General features: G+C 41.7%; 1 protein-coding gene across 2 annotated transcripts in view; it reads right to left on the reverse strand.

Annotated features, from left to right (window-relative positions):
- Positions 1-1,088: 1,088 nt before the first annotated feature.
- Positions 1,089-22,847, reverse strand: part of akt1 (v-akt murine thymoma viral oncogene homolog 1) — a 31,070-nt gene continuing 9,311 nt past the window's right edge. For both annotated transcript variants that reach the window (XM_041972022.1, XM_041972024.1), the window contains exons 3-14: positions 14,376-14,504; positions 12,168-12,279; positions 11,710-11,836; positions 11,025-11,156; positions 10,827-10,892; positions 10,176-10,244; positions 9,881-10,006; positions 8,751-8,879; positions 5,679-5,893; positions 5,500-5,587; positions 5,221-5,323; positions 1,089-2,981 (exon numbers count right to left, since the gene is read on the reverse strand). In XM_041972022.1, coding sequence (XP_041827956.1) covers positions 2,902-2,981; positions 5,221-5,323; positions 5,500-5,587; positions 5,679-5,893; positions 8,751-8,879; positions 9,881-10,006; positions 10,176-10,244; positions 10,827-10,892; positions 11,025-11,156; positions 11,710-11,836; positions 12,168-12,279; positions 14,376-14,504 — 1,376 coding nt within the window. In that variant the 3' untranslated portion in view covers positions 1,089-2,901. The remainder of the gene's footprint in view (positions 2,982-5,220; positions 5,324-5,499; positions 5,588-5,678; positions 5,894-8,750; positions 8,880-9,880; positions 10,007-10,175; positions 10,245-10,826; positions 10,893-11,024; positions 11,157-11,709; positions 11,837-12,167; positions 12,280-14,375; positions 14,505-22,847) is intronic.

The following is a 22,847-nucleotide window of genomic DNA, read 5'->3' on the forward strand; positions in this document are numbered from 1 at the left end:
AAATCAGCAATGAATTCATAAGGCAATACTTCTCAGGTGAGATCATCACCCTTTACTGCATGTTGTTTTATATCCGTTTTGTTCTTTAAGATTTCATGCTTTAGTCAGAACTCTTGAAAAGAAAGCATCTTTCAGGTACTGTGAGGCAGCAGTCAGCACAGCTCCTGTCTTCTTGTAGCTGATCCTGCACACTCACTGCTGCGACATCAAGAACAAGTGTTCAATTATAAAACTGTTGACAATGAACAACTTAGTACAAGTAAAACAGGCTAAATAACAGCAATGTCAACCAGGTGGGTATGTCACGTGTCAGAGTTTCAAAACATAGTCTGTCGTTTTTTCAGCTTCAGTTTGGCATGTGAACCAGAGATAATATAAAGAGATTTTATCTGTTTTTTCTTCTTCTTCTTCTTCAAGAAATGCATTGCTTCTAATACAAAGATGGGGAGATCTGACTTGCAAACAGTGCATGAATGACACATCCTTGAGGGGAGGCCAGTAGCAGAGCTGCAAATCAGTTTGTGCTGTTTTGAGTAATCCAGCTGGAGTCAGATGGGCTGCAGTGGTTGTCAGGTGAGTGCCACACTGGGCTCAAACCTGGATCTCATTGTGTGTGATGCTGCTGTTCATTACAGCTGGCCAAAAGACCAATCTGTGAGAGCTGGCTGTCAACACCTGCTCTAGAGACTGTACCATCTGCCCAAGGCCCCAGGGGGAGCATCTTGCCTCATCTCAGACCAGCTGCAGAGCCCAAAATGTGGACCTGAGCAACTTTGCAGAGGTGGAGAACACAGCCAAGACAGTCAGAGCTGCTGAGTGCTGAACCATTTGTCAAACACATTTAGCCATGTTTTACTGGGACTGCGTGAGCACTTCAAAGTTCAGTCACACTGAACTCCTGCTAAATGATTTTTTTTCTCTTCACAGTTTAGTTCATCCTACTAATTTATAATTAACATTTTATTACCCCCCAATTCTGCTTATGTTGCCAAATAATGCATGAATAGTTAGACAGTTTTGTTTTGAGTTCTTGAGTTATTTTGCACATGTGCAAGAGAAGACTAAAGTAAAAGATGGGCCCACACAACAATTGTTAAGACCTTTTATTTCATCAATTTGAAAGAAACAAGTAAAAACAGTGTACAAAGTTTATATTATTTGTTTACTAAAGCTGGTGTCCTCAGTCTCAGGAATACAGGAGGGGCAGGTACAAAAAAGTTGAAATAAAAAATATAAAATGAACATTCCCTATTTTCAAAAGGTGACAGCAATGGAGGGGGGTGGGGTGCATAGGAATAAGTAACAGTCAAAAAGTGAACAAAGGTTTGAAAACGATTTAAGAAAAGACGAACACTGTAAAAACCATTACATTCAATGACGTTTTATGCACTTTTGAAAAAATGATTATCTGTCATTGTAAAAATACTGGAGTGCTTTAAGAAACTCTGAAAGAAGTTTCACTTCCAACGAGTCTCAGTTTAGCCTCAGCTGTCTTTAAAAGGGAACAAATCATTTAAACAAGCTAATATTGTTTCATTTGTATTCCCAAGACTTGTTTTTATATTATAAAAGAAGCTAATTTAGTCTTTACCAACCATTAAATACAAATAGGGGTCCAAATACAATCATTTTGGGGCAGCAAAGTGCATATCATTGGCACAGTAAAACTTATTTTAACCCATGCTGGTCTCATATAAATAACCCAGAAGCACATGAAGGGATAAATGTCCCCTAAAGTTGCAAATCAAAAGATGACTACATTTTCCCCTGAAGCCCAGTTTGTTTGCGAAGTATTCCTAAAGAAGTGTATTCTGTTAAAGTGACCTCATTGAGGCTGCAACATATGCACTGGGTGGAAAACACCCAATAGTGTACTGTATATGCAGGAAAAACCCAGAGAGGAAAAAAGTTTCTGAGAGGTCGGTACTGAGTGACCCAGTCAGAGGAAAAGCAGGAGTTGTTTGCAGCACAGCATTCAGATGAAAAAGGCATCAGGAACTATAAGCACTTACTTCAGGGGGATCTGGGGAAGCTATTTATTAGCCTGAACAGGAAACAGTGGGTCTCTCAGTGATGTGCAAACAGTTACAAAAAGACTCAACTGTAGGCCATCTTAATGCCTAAATGATTACTCGTGCTGCGTTCTTTGCATGTCTGCCATGCCTCACATCAGACTGTATTGCACAAATGATTTATTAGACCCATTGTGGTGTGGCATGACAATACAACAGACTGACTGGTGTCAGTTTCGCATCAGGGTGGTAGAAAGTGATAAAAACCCTTTTCAGAAGATTTCATTTCAGTCTTCGGTGATTCAGCCATCTGTTACAGCACAGTATGCAGGAAGATTAATTTTATTTGATGTGGTACATTCACTTCTGATGCCAAAAACGTCTCAATGGACTTGGGAAAACATGGATTCATCAAACGACACACTCTTTGCTCACATGGTGTTTTTGGTCCACAGCATGCCTATTTTCTATTTGAAATGGTTGATATTTCACTGTATATGTTCGATATAAATGACCCCTTTCAAATTTCATACATTTTCTAGTCGTAGCCTAATCTGTGCATGACATAACTACATTTCCTCATTCATTATGGCGTATGAAAACCTGCTCAGTATACAACATAACAACCAGGAAATGCAAGGTAGTGTTATCTCCATGGTCAGTCTTCAAAGGCCACATAGAAGGAGTACATTTATCTTTGCTTTGTCTTGCGTTTCCTCCCTCCTGTAAAACACAATAGGTCACAACTGGCACGATTGTGACCGTTACATCCAACAGCCGCTTCTGCAGACGATGCTGGGAAGACGCGGCCGAGGCATTGGGATTTCTGAGAGTGCAGTCGGGGGGAGAAAGGGGAGTTGGTGGGACCAGAGGAATGTTTGAGAGTCGTTTAGGCCGTCCCACTGGCAGAGTAGGAGAACTGGGGGAAGTGGGGTCTCCGCTCGCTATCAAAAGACTCCATACTGTCATCTGGGGATGGAGGAAAAAGAGAATCAATTTTTTAGTGACAGATAAATGATTATTTATGTACAGAAAGCAACAGGAGTGTGTCTGCTGTTAAGGATCTCTTCTTTTCTGTACCTCTTACACCTTGGGTCTTCTAGTATCTGGAAATATTCGACCATTACAGCGTTACAAATGAATAGAAAGCTTTATCAAATTGTTTGATTGCACTTTTTTTTTACTTGCCGCTAGAGAGACAAATACAAATCTTGAGAATTCTTATTATTTTCAATTATTATACAGACAGAAAAATGAGAAAAGTTAAATAACTTGTTTTTCGCCACGTAAGCATCACAAAAACAGCAAATGAAGGGGAGAAAAAAAGAAAAACAACTTGAACCGCTTTTCCTAAGTGATCCACAATTACACCCAGATCTACAAAAAATGTAATTTTTACTAATAATATCAATATACTTATACGCTGTACAACCCATGTTTATAAATGTGTGGACAATGTGTAAGATATGCACAAAAAACAAATCTATTGAAAATTGTTAAAGCATTTATTAACTTGAAAGTAGAATAAAGTCGACATAGTATGATGAGGCTGATATTTATGTGCTTAGAAGCCTGGGGAGACCAGGTTTTGTAGGTTTGGAAGTAAAATTCACACTCTTGCTTGATTACAGAATTTCAGCTGCTCCTCGTTTGTTCATTTTTTGTTTCATAATGCAGCAGAAATAATCAGATGGTAACAGGATCAAGGCTGCATGCAAGCCAGTAAACACCTGGACTTGCCATTCTACTGTACATACATACATACTAAAATTCACTGAAATTAGCTAGGCTGTCCCTGAAAGAAAACATCTGGACTTCAGTATATATCTAGATTATTATATATGGTTCAGCATCAATGGTGCCTTCTCAGTCATGCCAAGTGCACTACTATGTCCCCATATCATCACAGATGCTGACATGCTGGATGGTTTCACATTTCTGTAGCCCAAAAGAGGCAAAATCTATGATTGAAGAAATTAAAATATAGAATACTTTTTTTGCTGTGTTCATTTTAAATAAGTTCAAACTCAGAGAACAAAACAGAGCTTCTGGAGTTTTTCTTTATTATTTTTTAATATATTTTATCTTATATTATTATTTTATTAGAAAAGGGGGTGAGAGAAAACGGAACAGAATTTGAACCTGAACTGGCTGCATCAAAGAGCTTTAGCTTCTGTACATGGGGCAGCCACTCAACCAGTTACACTACATACACCCCACATACAATTCACACAATCACATTTTGCTACAAGAAAAACTACACAGAGGGTGAAAAACACAGGGCCATACCAACTAAACCCAATTATATAACAGCTGCAGGTTATCTTTAAGGCAGCAGTTGGTGTAAAAGCAGATATAAAGGGAAAAGTTACAATGCACATAATATTTTGGAGATCATTCGAATGCCAATAAGTATAGATGGGAAAAACAATAAAATACATGAATTATTAATTTGTATGGTTCATTTAATTTATATCTGCTTTAATTAACATTTTAAATAGCTACTAAATGTATTTAAAAACAGATTTATACTTTTATTTCATCATCTAAGTATCTTTTATTATAACTCAACTCACTCTTTTCTTAAACTTCATAATGAATGAGATAAATTTGCTGTGTTCTGTGGTATTTTGTAGATAAATGAAGTGTAAAATGTGAAGTATCCTTAGAAACCACCAGCATCTTGGTCTGCTGCTGTTTTGGTTAAATTTACTTAGTTAAATAAATGTAACTTATTGGTTTAATTATTTTGTGTGAGAGGGGCAGATTATTTAAATTTTTTCTTCTTCATTTTCCATATGTAGTTATCATATCTCATGGCTTGTCCTGTGCTTGCATTTAACAGCTTCATGCCCTGGAACACTCTACTTTAATGGCACAGGCTCTCCAGTAGAGGGCGCACAGCTCTCAAGGGAACTGGGTAAGGCCCCAACTCATATTTATGAACTCTACACCACTAACTGGCAAAAACTGAGGAGACTATAAGACTGTCAATTCATCAGCTTTCATTTCTAGAAAAGTTAAAAGGAATATATTAAACAAGCTCGGTGGCAGTCCATCTTCACACAGTTCTCACAATTCTTGTGATGTGTAAACGCAACATCAAAATGCTGCTCAAGGACAAACAGCCTGATTACTTGATGATGTCTATTACCGCACACACAAAGTCATATCAGGTACATCGAAGTGCTTGTGTGTCTGATGCTACCTTGTCCGGGTGGTGTAATAGTGATGGTTTGTCCTGTGAACTCCTCGTCAAAATATCTTGTATCCGTCTCCGAGGTAACTTGGGGCTTAAACGGCGGGACCAGCTGTTGGAGAGGAGAGGAGACACAATTATATCAGCGCATCACAGCCATCAGTCAGTGCGGTAACAGTTGGCAGTCTGTTGACATTGTATACAGTTTCCAGTTGATGCTGCTTCAAGTCACGTAACCTTATTGATCCCTCCAAGAATGACAGCTATCCAAACATTTCAGAAACTTACTTTCTTCTCATAAACATCTTGCCATTCAATGCCGGCAAAGAACTTGTGCTGCATGATTTCCTTGGCATCATCGGGGCCTCCACCTAACCTGAAAACACAAGCACAAAAGATTTTTTACCTTGTCAACAAGAGCTTATGTACAGTGTCAGTATGGTGGAGAAGCGAACAGAGATTCTCACCTTTGCATTGGGTCTTTCTTCAGAAGACCTGAGAGCAGTGAACGAGCTTCGGGGCCGAGAGTCCGAGGAAAGCGGATGTCTTCCATGAGGATGAGCTCGAACAGCTTCTCGTGGTCCTGGTTGTAGAAGGGAAGTCTGCCACACATCATCTCATACATCACCACCCCGAGCCCCCACCAGTCTACAGCACGACCATAGTCATTGTCTTCAAGTACCTGACAGAGGAGGAGATGGTGAAAGTTTTTAATGCAGCTGTTGTGATGGACTTAGGCTATTTCATAACATGATGAGGGTGTAGAGAGAAAGATCTTAATCATATTTATAATAGGACACAAAAAGGGAGAGGAAAAAAAATGATGCCACGCTTTTATGCAACAGTTTCTTGTCTGACCAATAAGGGCATGTTTGGATGTCAAAACTAACCCCCAACAAAATCACCCTGCTCTCCCTTCTAGACTGGGCTTTTGAGGCAGCTCCAGCCAACACTGACTCACATCTCACATTAGGAGCAAGGATAGAGTTTCCCCTGGAGCCTTGCATTTTTAATCACCACAGGGCCTTCTACACATTCACAAACACACATACAGATCAACAAACACATGAGGTGTTGGTTTCTTAAAAAAGCAGATCTCTGGTATTAAACAGGACGGGGTTTTACAAATAAGCTAACTCAATTAAGATAGCCAGAGTCACAGAAAGGAGAATAGTTTGTGTTATTCTTTCCATAAGATGACTTTTCCTTGACAGCTCTTAATGAGACAAACTCCTCCATTGTTGTGCTTGGTGAACAGTGCAACCTGTTGCATGACTAATGTGCTGCTGAGCAGAGTTGTTCCAAGGTCTCTGGGGACATGTACTGGATTCTACCTCGCCAGGCGGATGTTGAAGGTGAAATCAAGACAAGGAGAACAGTCTGTTCTCTTAAACCTTCGGCAGCATGATACTAGATAATTCAGACCTTAGAATAGAAACCCAGGTAAAAAAGATGAGGGTGGATTAATAGAATTAGATATGGAGAGAGAGGGTCCTGGAAAACAGATGAACGGAGGTGTCCGTAAAAGGAACAAAACTGGTGTGTGTGTGCATGTGTCTATGGGCACTCAGCCTGGTACTGCGGTGAGTGCTGAGCATCAAGGAGGGCTGGGAGGGCAGGGGTAGTAACGTGAAGCCGGTGCGAGGCTAGGATTACTGGGCCGTCTCTATTTCCAGCGCTGCTGTCGTGTGATTCACACCGTGCGACAGCTGGGCCCGCAGCTGCCCCATATATGTAGAAGAGCACCACAGCTGTGAAGCTGCCAGGAGCGCAGGAGCCAAGCTCATCCCTCATATACGTAACCAGGACTGCCTGCTTGCCTGGGCCCCAGCTCTGAACTAATACTGTTACACTGCCCCAAAGGAGAGGAGATAGGGGAGGAGGGCTGCGGTGCTGCTGCTGATTTGGAGCTCTACTCTGTGTACTGCACTTTTTCTGCTCACAAAGTTCTGCACTGACATCCATTAATCTTTCAGGACGGTGAATCCAGATCGGTGTTGGTGGCTAGATTAAACACATCTGCATTTTTTTTTTGTAGATGTTCCCTAACAGACCAATCCCCAAGCCATTTATGGTTTTCCTTTAGGAAGTGCTTAATAAAAGTGACAAAGTGAATTTATCCAACTAACTCCAGAGACAAATTGGCAAGGCTGGTACAGATTGGGTCTGTCCTCCCTCCCCTCTTCCCTTCTCCGCAGATCTGGGTAGAATATTCCCAGACGTTACAACATTCCTGTGCAGCACACACAACAAGGTCATTGTTTACTGCAGAACAACCTGTAACACTGCCTGGCCTGCACTCCACAGAGACGCTCGCCAGCGACCCTGTTGCCATGGTAACGCCCCCTGATGTCTCCTCGCGCTTCGCTGCCGAGGTGGGAGCTGTCATAAGCTGTGCTACTCTGTGCAGGAGCAAAGTGGGATGGGAGGTGCTTGGGATAGACAGGTGCAGTGGTGAGAAATTTTTAGACTGAGGTAGGTAAACACGTGGAAAATAAAAAAAGTACATCTGAAAATGTGTTGATCGGAGCCACCCTGATGCACTGTGGAATAGCTTTCCCACACCAGCTCAGAATCTGCCCAGGTCAGGTGAGGTATCCCAGGCAGCAGCGGGGTCTGCAGCTCCATTGGTGCGACACAACAGCTGTAGCAAATGTGGTCCCTTTTTTCTTTTCTTCTTTTAGCACCCTCTTCCAGAGGCAGAAGCTCACATTCCCTGAGGGACTGCCAGCCAATTACCCCTTCCTCCTCCCTTAACCAGAAAATTCCAAATGCCATCTAAAAACAACGATACGGCAACTGTGCAAACATGGACACCTCCTCTCCCAGAAAGCATTTTTACGACAACGGGCAAGGGAACCCACAAACACTATGCACCTAAACACACATGCTGCAAACACTCATATTGAAATATCATGTTACGCAGCCCCATGCCAACACTTGTCATACCTGCACGCAACAGGGAGTAGCCGCCACCCCCCCCCCTCCCCTCCCCTTAGAGCAAATATGAAAGTAGTTTGCCCTGCTTTGGGCACACCGCACACTCATTAACTCAACTTCAGCTGGAGATTAGAAAGGCATTTTGAGACAGCTGCTCTTTCTTTCAAATGCTTCCCCACTGATATCCAACAACACACTGCACTTTTGTTTGGGATTTAAAAATGTCATATGTGTCAGGGCCACCACTCATTACTGGGATCCAAACTGTGTATTTGTTTACTTTAATAGTGGTTACTGAATGCAGATTCCTTTCTGCAGGTCACAAAAGGGTCAGTGAAGGGTTTGATGTGTCTTAAAGGTTTTGTGACTCATGCTACTGGATCTAAACCTAGCTGAGCACCAAAGGGAACAACTGGAAAAGACATGTTACCAAAGTGATCTCAACCACTATCAACACCACTGTCACTGAGTTTATCTCAACTGACACAGTCTACACCTTACGTTTTTTTCTTTAATTTGTCATCGATTATTTTTTTGTTTCTTTTTTAGAAGGCTTTTCTGTAAAAAAAAAACACTTAAGTTAATATTGTGGCGTTTACCTCAGGTGCAAGGTACTCTGGCGTCCCACAGAAAGTTTTCATGGTAGCGCCATCTTTGATCCCCTCCTTACACAGGCCAAAGTCTGTGATCTTTATATGCCCATCTTTGTCCAGCATGAGGTTTTCCAACTAAAGAGGAAAAAAAAACAGAGAATACATAGTAGCATCAAAATTAAATGACTCCTTTACCAACATGACAATTAATTATATCATTAAGTTTTGAGCTAAAATTTAAAATTGAAATTAACATTAAAATAAAGTGTGTTCAATATTTATTTTTCCTTTTTATATTTTTCTTTTTAATTTCCCCATTTGTACACATACTAAAAACACATTTGCACATTTACTCAATGACATATACAGACAAACTGACCTGCAGGCCAAAAGGATGTGCATCACACATGGTCATAACTTGAGGTTGCATGTCCTCCCCCTCTTCACTGTCCCTAACTCAGTTATAGTCACCTGGCAGCTGTATCTCACACGTGGCCAGCAGCGCCCAGCCAGAGTCAGCACATCCTCCAATCCTGCTACCCTGGCATTTTCAGGAGAACCCTAGCAGGCAAGGAGCCTGCCTCGTAAACCCGAGGGAGAGAAGGAGGGAGGGAAGTAGAGTGTGCTGTGCTGACCTGGCTGGTATAGTTTTATCAGCTGGAGGTAGAATGACTACAGATACCCACTGCAGCAGTGATAACCATTCTAAACCAAAATATGCCTTTGAACTGAACTACAGGCACAGAACTGAAAAGGAAGGATGGACATATTTTCTCTTTGTTAACAAAAAATGTCACTGAAATTTTAACATATAGAATATAGTCAGTTACAGACTAAGTGCACAATTATGAACCACTGAGAACCACATCTGTGAAGGTGGCTGCAATCAGGGAGCACTGGTGGTTATTTCTGTCTTGCTGCAGCAACGTATGGACCAGGCCAGCCTCCAGCTGCAGTGAGGTCTGGAGGCTGATCTGAGGGAGGCAGATCAATAAGCCCTGACCACGCCAGTGCTCTGGATGGAGATAAACCCTATTTATTTTCAGGCAAGAGAGTGACGAATGAAAGGAAGGGAGAAAAGGAAAAAGAGTAAGAGGCCAGGATGTGAAAAGGTGAACACGCATTCCATTGCTTACCTTTAGATCTCGATAAACCACATTTCTCTCAGCATGCAGGTAGTCCAGTGCCGACACAATCTCTGCACCATAGAACCGAGCCCGCTCCTCTGAAAATACCCGGTCTCTTGACAGATGGAAGAAAAGCTGAGGGAAGACAGAGGAGATGGACAACAAGGAAGCCAAAGACAAATGAGGAGAGAAGTGGTCAGGCCAGGAGAAATGGCAAATTTATCAATGACAATTAAAAACACTAGTATTTATATACAATGATTGATAATGGCATTTTAATTTGTGGTTGATAAAATGGTTTTACCTCGCCACCATTCGCATACTCCATGACAAAGCATAGGCGGTCATGTGTCTGGAAGGAGTATTTCAGTCCCTGTACATAACAAAAGACAAAAAAAGACAAAAAACAAAAACAACCCAATGCTTAAAGTAGAACTTTGTATTTCCAACCAAGTCAAGAGGAAGCTGGCCTTTAAACAGCTGGCCTTAACATGAGACACCACATTACACTGTTGCAGGTTTGCAGCTGTAGCTGCACTTTCTAACAGACGTTCTAAAGAGAAGTGAAGCAAAAATAGACTGTATTCAGCATGTTAAGACTTTTTAAAGATTTTAGGGTTACGATTGTGCCATTTATTATTCAAAGCAATATGTGCATTGTGTTGTCTCCACCTGCCACTTGGGCCAAAACCTTGTAGAGATATTCAAAGCAACCCACCTCTGATTGAATTTAAAAAAAGGGTTAACAGGGGAAAAAGAAGAGAAACGAATAGCCAGTGTTGTTATAAAAAGGCCCCACTTTGCTGCAGTCTTTAAAAGCAGAGCACTTTAAACATTCATGGTCAAATGGTCTGCTTTTTCTCAATGGATGCTGCTGAGTTGAACTGAATAGTTTCTTGAAGATCTCTATGAGTTAAAATAAGGTTTGGTTTAGGTATATGGAAGAGCTCCTTACGGTCAAGAATGGATGCTTTGAATTCTGGAGGACTCTGTTCTCTGTGAGTGTGTGTGCCACTTCATCCTAAGAAAAAAAGGACACAAAGAGTGTTTGTGCAACTCTTACAATAGCTAACTCTTTAGGTATCAGTCCTTGCTCCATTGCCCTCCTAAACCCCAGTGTTTCTTCACCCCTTGCTCATTGGCAACCACTCACTTTTGCTACGATCACCTCCTTCTTTAGGATCTTCATGGCATAGTAGCGTCCTGTGGCCTTCTCCTTTACCAGAATAACTTTGCCAAAAGTGCCTTTTCCCAGGAGTTTGAGGTATTCAAAGTCGTGCATAGTCTAGAAGGCCAGAGCAGAGAGAGTGGCATCTGGTTACAAACAGGAACATTAACAAATTCAAGCTCTAACTAGCTGAGACACACAATCCCACTGACAACACTGAAGCATTTTAGGACCATTTTACCCACCAAGCAATTTCCACTCCTCTAATGGTTTGGCCTATATGCGGTTGTGTCTGTGTTAACCTCTGACCCCAACTCTGAGGAGAATGTTGAAAATGGTTGTGTGAGGACATCCAATCCTGTGCCCCTGGACCTTTATGTCATGACACAGGTGGGGGGTTACGGACATGCTATCTGGTGCTAAGCCACCCACGGCTGATGTTTGGGGAAGAAGGCGGGAGAGGGGACAAAAAATGAGCTGAAGCTGTGTAAGTGCAACTAAGGCAGGGCAGGGTGGAGGAGGGGAGCCATGGTCAAAGTGGAAAATGAGGAGGAGGCTATGAGGAGGAATACAGGTAATATGATTATGATAATTAAGACTTGTAAGGAAGAAAGAGATTTGTGGGTAGTACAAAGAAAACATTCATAACAGAGTGTAAATGTGTCAGTACCACTTTTTGTCTGGGTTTGGTCAAGTAGACCTCCATGTCCATGGGGTCTGGAGAGGAATCCATCATCTCCACCTCTTGTTTCTGGAGGCCTTCAGCCACTGCCTGGATGGCTTTGGTCCATTCTTCTCTGAAGGAGACAGAGGCAGGCAACAGGAGAAATTACATCAGCCCATTTGCCATCATGTAAGCCAAGCAACCGAATCATGTCTTTATCTTTTTATCTACAGGAAGGAGATTTCAACAGTGACTTCTGGCAATAGCTGGTGGATAACGTGCAAGTGTGTAACAATATTCTGACCTATATATGTTTTTGCATATCCTACACATCTGGGAAGACAGAGATCTTTACTTGTTCAGCTGCTTTCCAGTGACAGTGGCAAATTCTTTTAAATCCCTTGCATTCAAATGATTTGTCTTTTAATGCTCTTTAAGCAGAGAGGTTTGTGCTCTTTGCTTGCCTCTCCTCGGGGGTCTCCACGTGGAAGGTGCGCTCGATGACAGTGGTCCACTGCAGGCAGCGGATGATAAATGTGTTGGGCTTGGGCCGCTCCGTCTTCATCAGCTGGCACTCTGACCACAGCCAGGGAAAGTGGGGAGGGAGATGAAGAGAAGGACCAGTGTGTAGGGGAGCAGAGAGGAAAGACAGACACACAGTTATAGCCATTTATCTTTATCGCCACCCAAACAGACACTGCCGGCCAATTTGGAAAAGAACAGGTGCACTTTGGTTGAAGAAAACAACAGTGATCCTTAATTTATAAGCTCCTTTAAACATTTTGCATAAATTAGGAATCTTATTGTAATATAAAAATAGAATAAAAGTACATTTTATAACAGTTTGGTACTTCTGAACTTTTTTTTTATTGATTACACTGAACTTTTCTGCCTCTTTTAATTTTTAACAAACTCACTTTTGAGTCTGACAAAATGGTGAAAAGCATCTGAATTTTTCCAAAAGATGAAGTTAAAATCTTTTCTCAGTTCCACAGACCTAGAAATAAAGTAGGTTCAAATCAGTTGTAAAAATATTGGGGTAAAAAAAAAAAAAAAAAAAAAGGCAGGAGGCCTTCTTATTGCAGACAAAATTTTATTAATTCCCCTCATCATTTCATTCCTTCATTATATTCCCCCCCCACTTTTAGAGCAGATAATTGTCTAGTAAGCAGTTTGCAAAAACAATAACTCACCATTCTCTCATAATTGAACTTACAAAGCAGAGATTTCCATCTGCAGCTCCTTCACATTAACATCTGTTCCCAAATGAAACATGTCAGCAAAAATGTCAGGATGTGACACCAAAATGGCCCCTGCCTGATAGATGGAGAACTCAGAGTGGACCACCACTGAGATCCAACATGTCTCCATCAGGGTGAATATGTAATCCAGCTGCAGCCACCCTGTCAGGAGTGACACGCCATGTGTCCTCTGCGATGGGGTCGCAGTGGTGACAAAAACCAAAGCCACTGCTAATGGAGAGGAGAGCCTCAGAGCGGGGCCCAGATAAATTCTCGAAATTAGGAGGCTAATGGCCACGATAACTCAAGAGTGTCGGGGAAAATGTTTTGTTAAACAAACAGTATGCTGTCTAACTGCACTGTTCAGTCATCTGCACAGCTTATCACAACAACATTCTCGGATGTGAAGATAAAGCGAGATCAGCTGCTTAAGGATTTTTTTTTTTTATTTTCTGTCACACCATAAAATCAGAAAGGAAGAAGGTGAAATTCATACACTTAATCATACAGAAGAAAATGTTTGGCTGGAGGGCCAGAAAGTGGCACAGATCAGGATGAGGGTGGCATAAGTAAATGACACCTTAGATTAGGAAAAACATAACTGATTATTACAAATAAGGACATCATCTAATATAAAAGAAAAGTAACACAAAATTAGCAAAAAGCAAATTTTATTTTTTCCATTAACAATTACTTAGGATGTCTCAAGCACTGTTGCACAAAGACCTTCTCTGTTGATAACACGAAAAATTTACTTTGAGAAAAGTTTTTATCAGTGTTTAAGTACTTTTTGCAAATTAACTTTGCACAATTGTCACATCTTGTGGTTTTGTGGCTTTCACATCCTCACAAAATGCAAATTGTCTGGTCAGAGCCATATTATCCCCCTCATAGACAGTTATAAATACTCCATTATGCTCAAGAACATGGTAGTGTTGATGTAGCCCAACATATAGAAGTACAGTGTATGCTGCTGCATTCACTTGAACTTGGACATCCAAGGTTTACCCAGGTAAACATCATTTTAATACTGAATATTTGTTAAAATGTGATTGTTTATTCTAAAAGATGACACCTGGGGAAGCCATATAGACACTAGGGGTAGCACATACCCCCATACCTTTGTTTTGGGCTGAATGGTGCAACTGTAGATGGTATTAGAGCCATAATTACTTGAGTTACTTCGTCAAAATATTAAAGCTGACCCATTATTTATCTTTTACATCACAAGCATCTGGGCATGCTTTGAGCACTGCCTTAAACAACTACCAAATATGTTTTTGGACAAGATACATGTGACATGGAGACAAGAATGTAAAAATATTTATCACAATGCAAGTAAAGACAAGAAAAGTAACAAACTAGAGGGTAAAATGAGCTGCCAAGAAACAGAGGAAAAAATGTGGTGGTTTCTCTGAAGCAGATACTCACGTGCTACAGAGAAGTTATTTAAGGGGGTTTCCAGCTGGTCAACATCTTGTGGTCGCTCTTTGTAGCCAATGAATGTACCATCACTCTTCAGGAGAAAATACCTCGGCCTCCAGGTCTTGATGTATTCTCCTGATATGAGAAAGATAGTGAAAAGGTCTGTTCAGTTATAGGAGACTAAATTAGAACTTTTTGTGACCTTGTGATGGAGATTTCAAGGATTTAGTCTCAAAAGCCTTTAACTGAGTGATCTATGCATTTACATTTCAAAAATACTGACCAATGCACAAGCTATTCTTTTATCTTGTGGTTTTATGACTGATGCTTTTTCCCCCCCCTTTTAAATCCCCAGCAGTGTAAGTCTTTTCTAATTACTATGCTGCTCACCAGCGCTCCCTAAAATGACCATCTTGTCACTGTCTTTTATATAGTATAGGTCAGCTGCAGGACAAATGCTGGTTAAAGCAGGAGTCAGGACTCCCCCTCCCATGCATGTCCATTTCAGGCACTCATTTGCTTTGTAGGTATACAGAAATCATTCACACTAAATTAAAAGTCTTTTCCCACAACGTCCATGAACTGGTGAGTTAAATCTAGGAACCACAGAAAAATGTCTGTTAAGAGAAAGCTATGATTCTGTGTACTTAAAAATCTTTTGCCAAAGATTTTTTTTGTAGTAGACACAAAGTGGCATTACTCACATCAAGATTTTATTTTATTTTTTGTCCAATACCTATCTCAGTAATAAGATTTACTCTTAGCCAATACGGGGTCACAATCAGATGCCGGCATTTTTTAGATAGCCCATAGCTGCTCACCACCTCCCATTCTCCCTTCATCTCCCACTGATTCAGTGATACTGGCGAGTTGTGTATCCTCGCTACCAAGAGGCTAATCAGTGAACAACCTGAATGCATTATTATAAGTGACATAAAGCAAGAAAAATGGGGTGTATATTTGAAATGAATAATTGCAATACAAATTGGGGGAAAAAAAACTAGATCCATAATGGCCTGGTTCCATAATTATTATTTTTATTTTTTTATTTTTTAACACTAGAGCCACCAAGATACCAATAGCCCCTAGAACCGCCAGAGGGGGTCATTTTGATACCCTGCCGATTCTGCATTTAAAAAATGATAAAAGGTGGCATTTACAAGGACAAGGCAATATTTTTTTCCTTTAATTATTTTGTATTATTTAGAAGTAGCAAATTCTTTAATAAATAAATAATTAATGAAATAGCATGTGAGATTACTTTGGGCTTGAATTTCAAATAGAAAAAAGGCAAATACTTATTAGCTTACAACATTCACCGATCAGCTAACATTTAATGAAATGAAATAAATTCTTTTAAATGTATTTATTTTTTATCAATAATAAGGGGGTAAAAAAGAAAAATGCATCATAAAATGTTTAAGTAACAAATCAAAGTGTTGGATGTCAGCTGATATTGATTTATTGTATCCCACGTCCATCGAGAGCCATCTGTCAGTCAGTAACATAACTCAAAACGTTATGGATGGATTTTGATTAAATGTTTAAGAAATGTCAGAAATGGAATGAAGGAACAAGGGATCTATTTCTTTACTTTTGGGAGATAGGGATCATTTTCATTTTTAGATAATGCCCAGAATCATTGGCAAAAAAAAAAGAAAAAAAAGATGACATTGACATTGTTTGACCCAGATCATGTTGATATTCTGGATCTGGTGATTGAGAAGGTTAAAATATAGGAGGTATTGAGTGGGCTGTTGGGCCTGTTGGGGTTTTTCTCAGGTAAGTGACCCTAAAGCTTGGTGGAGGTCTGCGCTCTGTGAGTGCTTCTAGTTGAGACTGGATCTCAACTAGATCTCAACTGGATAAAACTCCAAAAAACTTGAAATGTACACCTTTTATATTTTTAGATCAACCTTTTGGATCATCTTTTCCTGCCACAATACCAACCATAATCTGAAGCCATGCATGTCCAACCCATTCACTCAGACACATTTACATCACACAAATTAATCTCTCGGAAGGCAGACAAAACTCAATTTATTCCGGTGATGCTTCAGGAAATGTTGCGCCAGATGTTACACAGACGGGAAAAAGAAAAGCTTACATACCATAACAAGGCAGCGGCACACAGTGGTGTGGAACTTGAATATTTATACAGGAAAACTGTAATTTATTTTTAATTACGGAACCACATATTAACCCCCTGCAGAGCAGCGCCAAGCTGTCCTTAATTGCCCCATTTCCTCTAACACAGAAGTGTGGAGTGTGCGAGAGAGGGTGTGTGTACGGAGATGTAGAAGATCTGTCAATATGAGCTTCTGTTACCCTCTCAAACACACTTCTGATTGATGAAACTGATAACAGATCAGACAATATAGAACAAACAGCAGCAAGCGGCATCATGTCCGTTTAGTGCATGTCCATATAGAGTATTTGACACCTCAAGATTACAAACCTTCTCTTCCTGCTTTTCTACACTCTTTTTATAATCAAGCACCGACACCCTCCATATGGCTTTCATGGACAATATAAAAATGGGGGAAATGGAGATGTACACATTATAGAAAATGTTGGCCACAAGTCTGGTAAAATAGGATGTTCGTAAATTATCTTTCAGCAGAGCAAAATCACCTGATTTATTTCTGCAAAACATTTAATTAATGTAAAAACAAAAAAAACTGCTTGACTTTGTCAGCAGTCAGATTGTAACTTATTACCTTTCAGCAAAGATAGCTGTATTAGATGTGCCGCCCTAATTAAAACACACACAGGTAGAATTTCATTTTAGTAATGCAACTACAATGATGAGTCGTTTGGCCATTTCAAACAACCAGCCTTGCTAATCAGCCTCCACATCAGTCACCTACAAGTGTGTGCCGGTCTCTAGAGAATTCACATGCATAGGATTATTCATCACAAGCCTCTGAGACCACTCGACTTCCTTAGTGCTTGGAGACACGCATGAAACACATGAAATCTAAATACTCACAAGCACACAATGTGCAATTTTAGTACACATGCAGCTGGGAGTTAAATCAAGAGCCTGTTCAACAAACATTAGATGTCTGAATCTACAGCCAGAGAGTCTCCTGAGCCCTTTGTACTGAGCCTCGTTTTCCTCAGCAGGGCCCCAGCTGGTGCCTCTCTCTGTGGTCAGGTTTTGGCTGACCCATATTCCCCTGCTATAGTCTATGCCAGCTAACATTGAGGACAGTATGTGCACAACGCAGAGGCAGCATAATGAGCTTTCTACCTGACACCATGACACAAGAAGAAGGCTCGACATGTGCGCTCGTGCGCACTAGTTGAGAGAAAACAGCAGATTCAGTATTTCAGTTTTTGATTTGGAATGCAGCACATTGCTTCCAGACTGTGTAATGTTTGTATGTTTGTACGTACTTTCGTACGTACATTACGCCATTGACATCCTGACGGGCGGAGACAGGTGTTAGCAAACAATGCCATGCGCTTGTGTGTAAATACATTTGTGTTTATACGCTGCCTCATAGGCAGTAAAAGGCATGTGTGTATAACAGATTACATCAACATTCACTTTGGAAGGCTGAGAGCTTTTGATGCCAGCTCCACTGACGCATAGCACCCACCAGAGAAGCAGCTTGGGTGGTAATGTGTGACGCAGCAGCTCAAGGCTTGGCATGTACTGCATTTGGAGACATTCTGCCACACTGAGGTAGCCTTGATCACATGGATGTCAGAGAGATAATAATGCCAGCCCTGCATTCTCAGTCACTTGAGTCTTCCAAGAATTGTCAGTATGCTGAATTGTGATAAAGAGAGACAAGAGTAAATGACCACTGGGGAGAGGCCCAACCAAGCACATGAAAAGGTAAACAATCTTTGAAGGAATGTTACACTTAAGATGTAACACCTTCATAAAATTAGAGAAATAGCAACAATTATAGTGTGACTGAAAAAGAAAGGTGTAAAAGTAGCCGTCTTTTTAGTGGGATAATGCCCACCTTTGATAGTACAGGACTGTCAGAAAAAAAATTAACTCCACATCTGCAGTGCACATCCTTAACTAACACACTCCTAGACAGAAGGACAAGCAACTTATTCATCTGTGACCACAAACCTGTCACATGACAGCAGTGGAAGCATTATATCCGGTTGTCTGCAATTGTGTGTCTCCACCACTTTGCAGAGCAACCCCCCCCCCCCCCCCCCCCCCCACTTCACACACACAGTCTGCGCCAAGAGCATAAACAACAAAGATGACCCTTGTCAGCTTCCTATTTACACTCATTTCCCCTTTACTTTTATTCAGACGTACTTTCCGGACAGTGGCTTTTCTGAAGTACTGACATGATGAGAAAGTGAAACTGACAGCTGGGCTGTTTTTGCATCTTCAACTGTTCACGTAAACAAAGTTAGGGGTAGAAACTGTGGTCACAGACTCTTATTTGGCACAACAAGTGAAAACTAAAGCAAAATGCTGCAAGAGGAGCAACTGTGCAATCATTTTAGTGGGTGTAGTCTGTGCTTCTAGTAAGATGCCTGGGATTAAATGTAATTCGGTTATTTACCCAAGCCCCAGTGATTCAAATAAAGAGATCAAAATAGCTGACAATTAGGCAGTACATACTGCAGCCTCCTTAATAAAATACACAGTTGAATCAACAGCTCTAAATTAAGGCTGTAAATTTAAAAAGAAAAAAGAACTGATAACAACCCTCACAAAGCTTGTACCAATCGGCTTTGACTGGGAACTGTATATTATTATTGTAGTTATAGAGTAGAATGCTAGATATTTTACTTAAATTGACTTCAGTGCTTTACATCCTGTACACTGCGAGAGACCCAGTGCAGACAGCTGACAAAGGACAATGGGCCTCAAAACAACACAGGAGAGCCTTCTGCTTTTAAGCCAGTTCATCATCAACAATGTTCCAGTAAACTAAACCGCCTTTGATGTCAACATGTTCTCCAAAACAGGAAAGTAGCCAACAGACAGACTGACCACAACCTAGATAAGATGAAACCTGCACTGAGTGTTGCACATAAACAAGGAAATCCACTGAGTTATCTGGGTTTTAGAACTATAGTTTTTCTAATAGAAGTGTGACAGCAGACATGTGGCTCAACTCAACTAAATCAGGGGAAGGACGGAAGTATAATAAGACTGATTTGACACAAGATGAGCGATGAGAGAACTGGAGGGGATGAGAAAGCTACGCAGTGTGAGAAGAGTTGGGCTGAATGGAGTGGTAGTGAGACAGATCACTACATATGTTCCTCACATATGTAGGACTGCGAGTGGAAGGGAGTGGAAGTGAAGTGTGTATGAGCCATGCAAACTGTCTGAGTGTGCATGGGAGGAGCTGTCAGGGCCTGATAGAGTGTCTTTACATGACAAGCAGCTGCTGAGGGCTGGGATGCGCGTTGGGCAAAGTGGAAAATAATGAAGAGAGAACCGCTGCCAAACACAACAGAATTTATCTTTATTTGCCAACTGCTGCATGGCCCTGTTCATGGACAACTCCAGCATACAACTGCCACATGCTTTACACCCCAAACAGTAAACACACTCACACAACAAGGTGAGCTGGGAAAGAACGGGTTTTGCCTCATCTGTACAAGGTGGAGCCTTGTCCTGCTGGCTTGTGAATATGTCTATTAAATCAGAGTCAGTGTGTTCATGTGTAAAAGTTTAATTCATCAAAAGGCTCTTCAACCAAGTTAGAATCACAAGAAAGTCAAATCATTATCAAATTTTGTGAATCTTTGAAGAAATGATGTGACTGAAATTCATATTAATGTTTGACAGTCATTTCAAAGTCATTTGATTAATCTAAGAGGCCTAAAGAATAAAAGTAATGCAGGCTTATTAAGGAATCAGTGAATAAAAGTGGAAAAAATTTGGAAGCCTTTAGACAGAAAAGGAAGCGACAGGGAGTGACTGAGGTTAGTGGCTGTTTCCGAGGAGAGTCCTGTTCTATCCGTCTCTATGTGACAACGACAGGAATGTTGAGGTCCCAGCTGCTGCGGCTTGTTGGCTTTTAATAAGACACATCATGTAGCATTCATCAAGAGGCCCCTGAAAGAAAGACCTCAGTGTCCCCATAATGTGTCCTAACTTACACATCATCCCTTTCTCATTCTGGTTCTCTCCTCTCTCTTTACATTTTAAGGAGTTCTAATAAAATTGAGACAGAGGACCATCGCAGACATCTGGCACAAGATAAACCATGAACACATATACACTTGCATTGCAAGTGGGTAAATGGTCTCACACAGAGTGAGAGGAACTGAGAGGGTCAGACAAAATGTGCTTCTCAGAGCCCACACCCAGTGGTTGGACTTCCTGAGAAGGCTGCTGTTGGGTTTTGTCCCCGTCTGGCCATTCATGGCTTGGGGATGAGAGGAAGGGAGCCAGTGGTAGATGCATGAACTGTGCGTGTGTGTTTGAGTGGTGAGAATCGGATGAGAAGGGGGGGTGGTGGGCGGAGGTTGAGGATTAGGGAATTAGAACCCCAAAGCGAGGGGAGGAGTGGGAGGGGGGCTTCGCCTTTTGTTGGTTTTTCCTCAGCCGCCCCCGCCATCCCTTCAGCCCTTTTCTGCCGGGTTCTGCCTGTAGGCTGCAGCTGCGGCCTGCCACCCTGTGCCCTGCATCATAATGAGCCACAGGCTGCCCGCTCCAGAGGAGAGAGGGCTGCCTGATGCAGGGGTCACCACAGAGTCCCCGCCATCTCAAACTCCGCCTCCACCATCCCTTGCTCTAATCGCAGAGCTCTGGGATGTGCTGCCCGAACACCCAATTACTTATTTGTCAGACTCTGTAACCAAATAAGGACGTAATCAAACTCATATCCTAAACTATCCAGCAGTTTGGACTCCTTCCTGACTTTTCTTCTCTTTGTGTTCCTGACATTCCCACTCTACAAACCTCTTTTATTGGCCTCTCTGCCTCTCATACAGCTGTATGGAGGTGGTCTCTAATGCCAGGGCTTTGGCAGCAGCATCAACACGTTGCGTTGAAGGGCCACCACGGTCTCCAATCTAACCCTTTCTCTCTCTGTCACTAGGGATGCTGCTGCTGCTACCCAAGTAAGAAAAAAAGGCAAGGGGGTTGGGGATGCAATGGAGGCTGCCCCTCTTTCTCACGCTCATAAGAAAGCCCTCACTTCTTCTCCATGGTGAGTGACACCTGCTGATTACCATAGAGACACTGTGGGAAGTTCCCCCCTGACACACTGGGGCTGAGATTTGCCCCCTCTCCCTGGGTAAACAAGCAATCCATGGATTAGTTAACTAGGTTACTGCATGGCAAACAAATAAACACACATTATTCAGAGCAAATTAGTGCCAATGAACTTTCAATGACCAGTGTAAGATCTAATACCTGCAAACAAGAGAGAAATATACCCCAAATGGACATTTTTGTCCTGAAACAGTAAAAAAAAAAAAAAAAAAAGAAAATCAAGGGTAAATACATTTTAAAACTTTCTGCATGGCCTCTGAATAACTTTTTAAGCGTGGTCTTGCTAATAGAATAAGCCAATATGTGAGAAGTAGCACTTAACATCATACAGTCAGCTCTCAGACAGCTGAGCATCCCCTCATTTCTCTGTCTCCTCTTCCCTCTCTAAACTGGAGAGTGGTGCCAGTGATGTGATTGATGTCAGTGACTGGGAGCTTTTTGCCGGACCATAGCTGCTTCCGCCATGAGTCGGAATTGTCAGCAGGGTCATTATCCTAGCAACAGGGTGTTGGGGGTGGAGGGAGGGAGGAAGCAATAGAAGTGGGGGGAAGACTGAGAGGGAATGTGGGGGGTGGGCGATGGCTAAGAGGACAAGTGAGGTATAATGAAGACAAAAAAAATATTAAGGACTAAGGATAGAAGAGAACAAGAGTAAGGACAGGGATGAGGACAGAGAGGAAACAACAGACAAAAAGGGGAACGGAGACAGAGAACGCCACTAAGCACCACAGTTGCGGGAAGCAGGCGGCCTCTGCACAGGAAAGTAAGCACACAGCAGGCTTGCCGTGAGAGGAGGCGAATGGTGGAGGTGTCTGCCTCCCTCAGCCTCCCAGTTCCACCACCATGGCAGCTAGCCTGCCTGCTGACAGCTGCACCTCAGTAATTTACTTCTCTCCACCACATTTAGCAGGAAAACTGCTTCCCATTACAGAGAGCAGGGGGTCTGTGCTGACGGCCAGACACCCGGCCAGAGCGCTGGCTTCCTGGTGTGACACCCTCTGCTGCTGGACCCTGCCTAGAGGGGCTCCACTCCCTGATCAGTCAGCTGCTGCTACTGGGTTGAATTAGAGTATTTATTACAAAGTCAGAGTTATATGTTGTGAAGTTATTTACAAAAAAAAATCCATAACACCCTTTTTCCAGTTAAGTTTGAAATACTTGTTCCACATTGGTGCTAGAGCCAGTTTGGACAAGAACTGATTTACAAACCTCCTTAAAGAGAACTTGCCTAATTTTAGCTTAGACCACCACAG

Source organism: Melanotaenia boesemani, chromosome 20 (assembly GCF_017639745.1).
Source record: "Melanotaenia boesemani isolate fMelBoe1 chromosome 20, fMelBoe1.pri, whole genome shotgun sequence".
NCBI lineage: Eukaryota > Metazoa > Chordata > Actinopteri > Atheriniformes > Melanotaeniidae > Melanotaenia > Melanotaenia boesemani.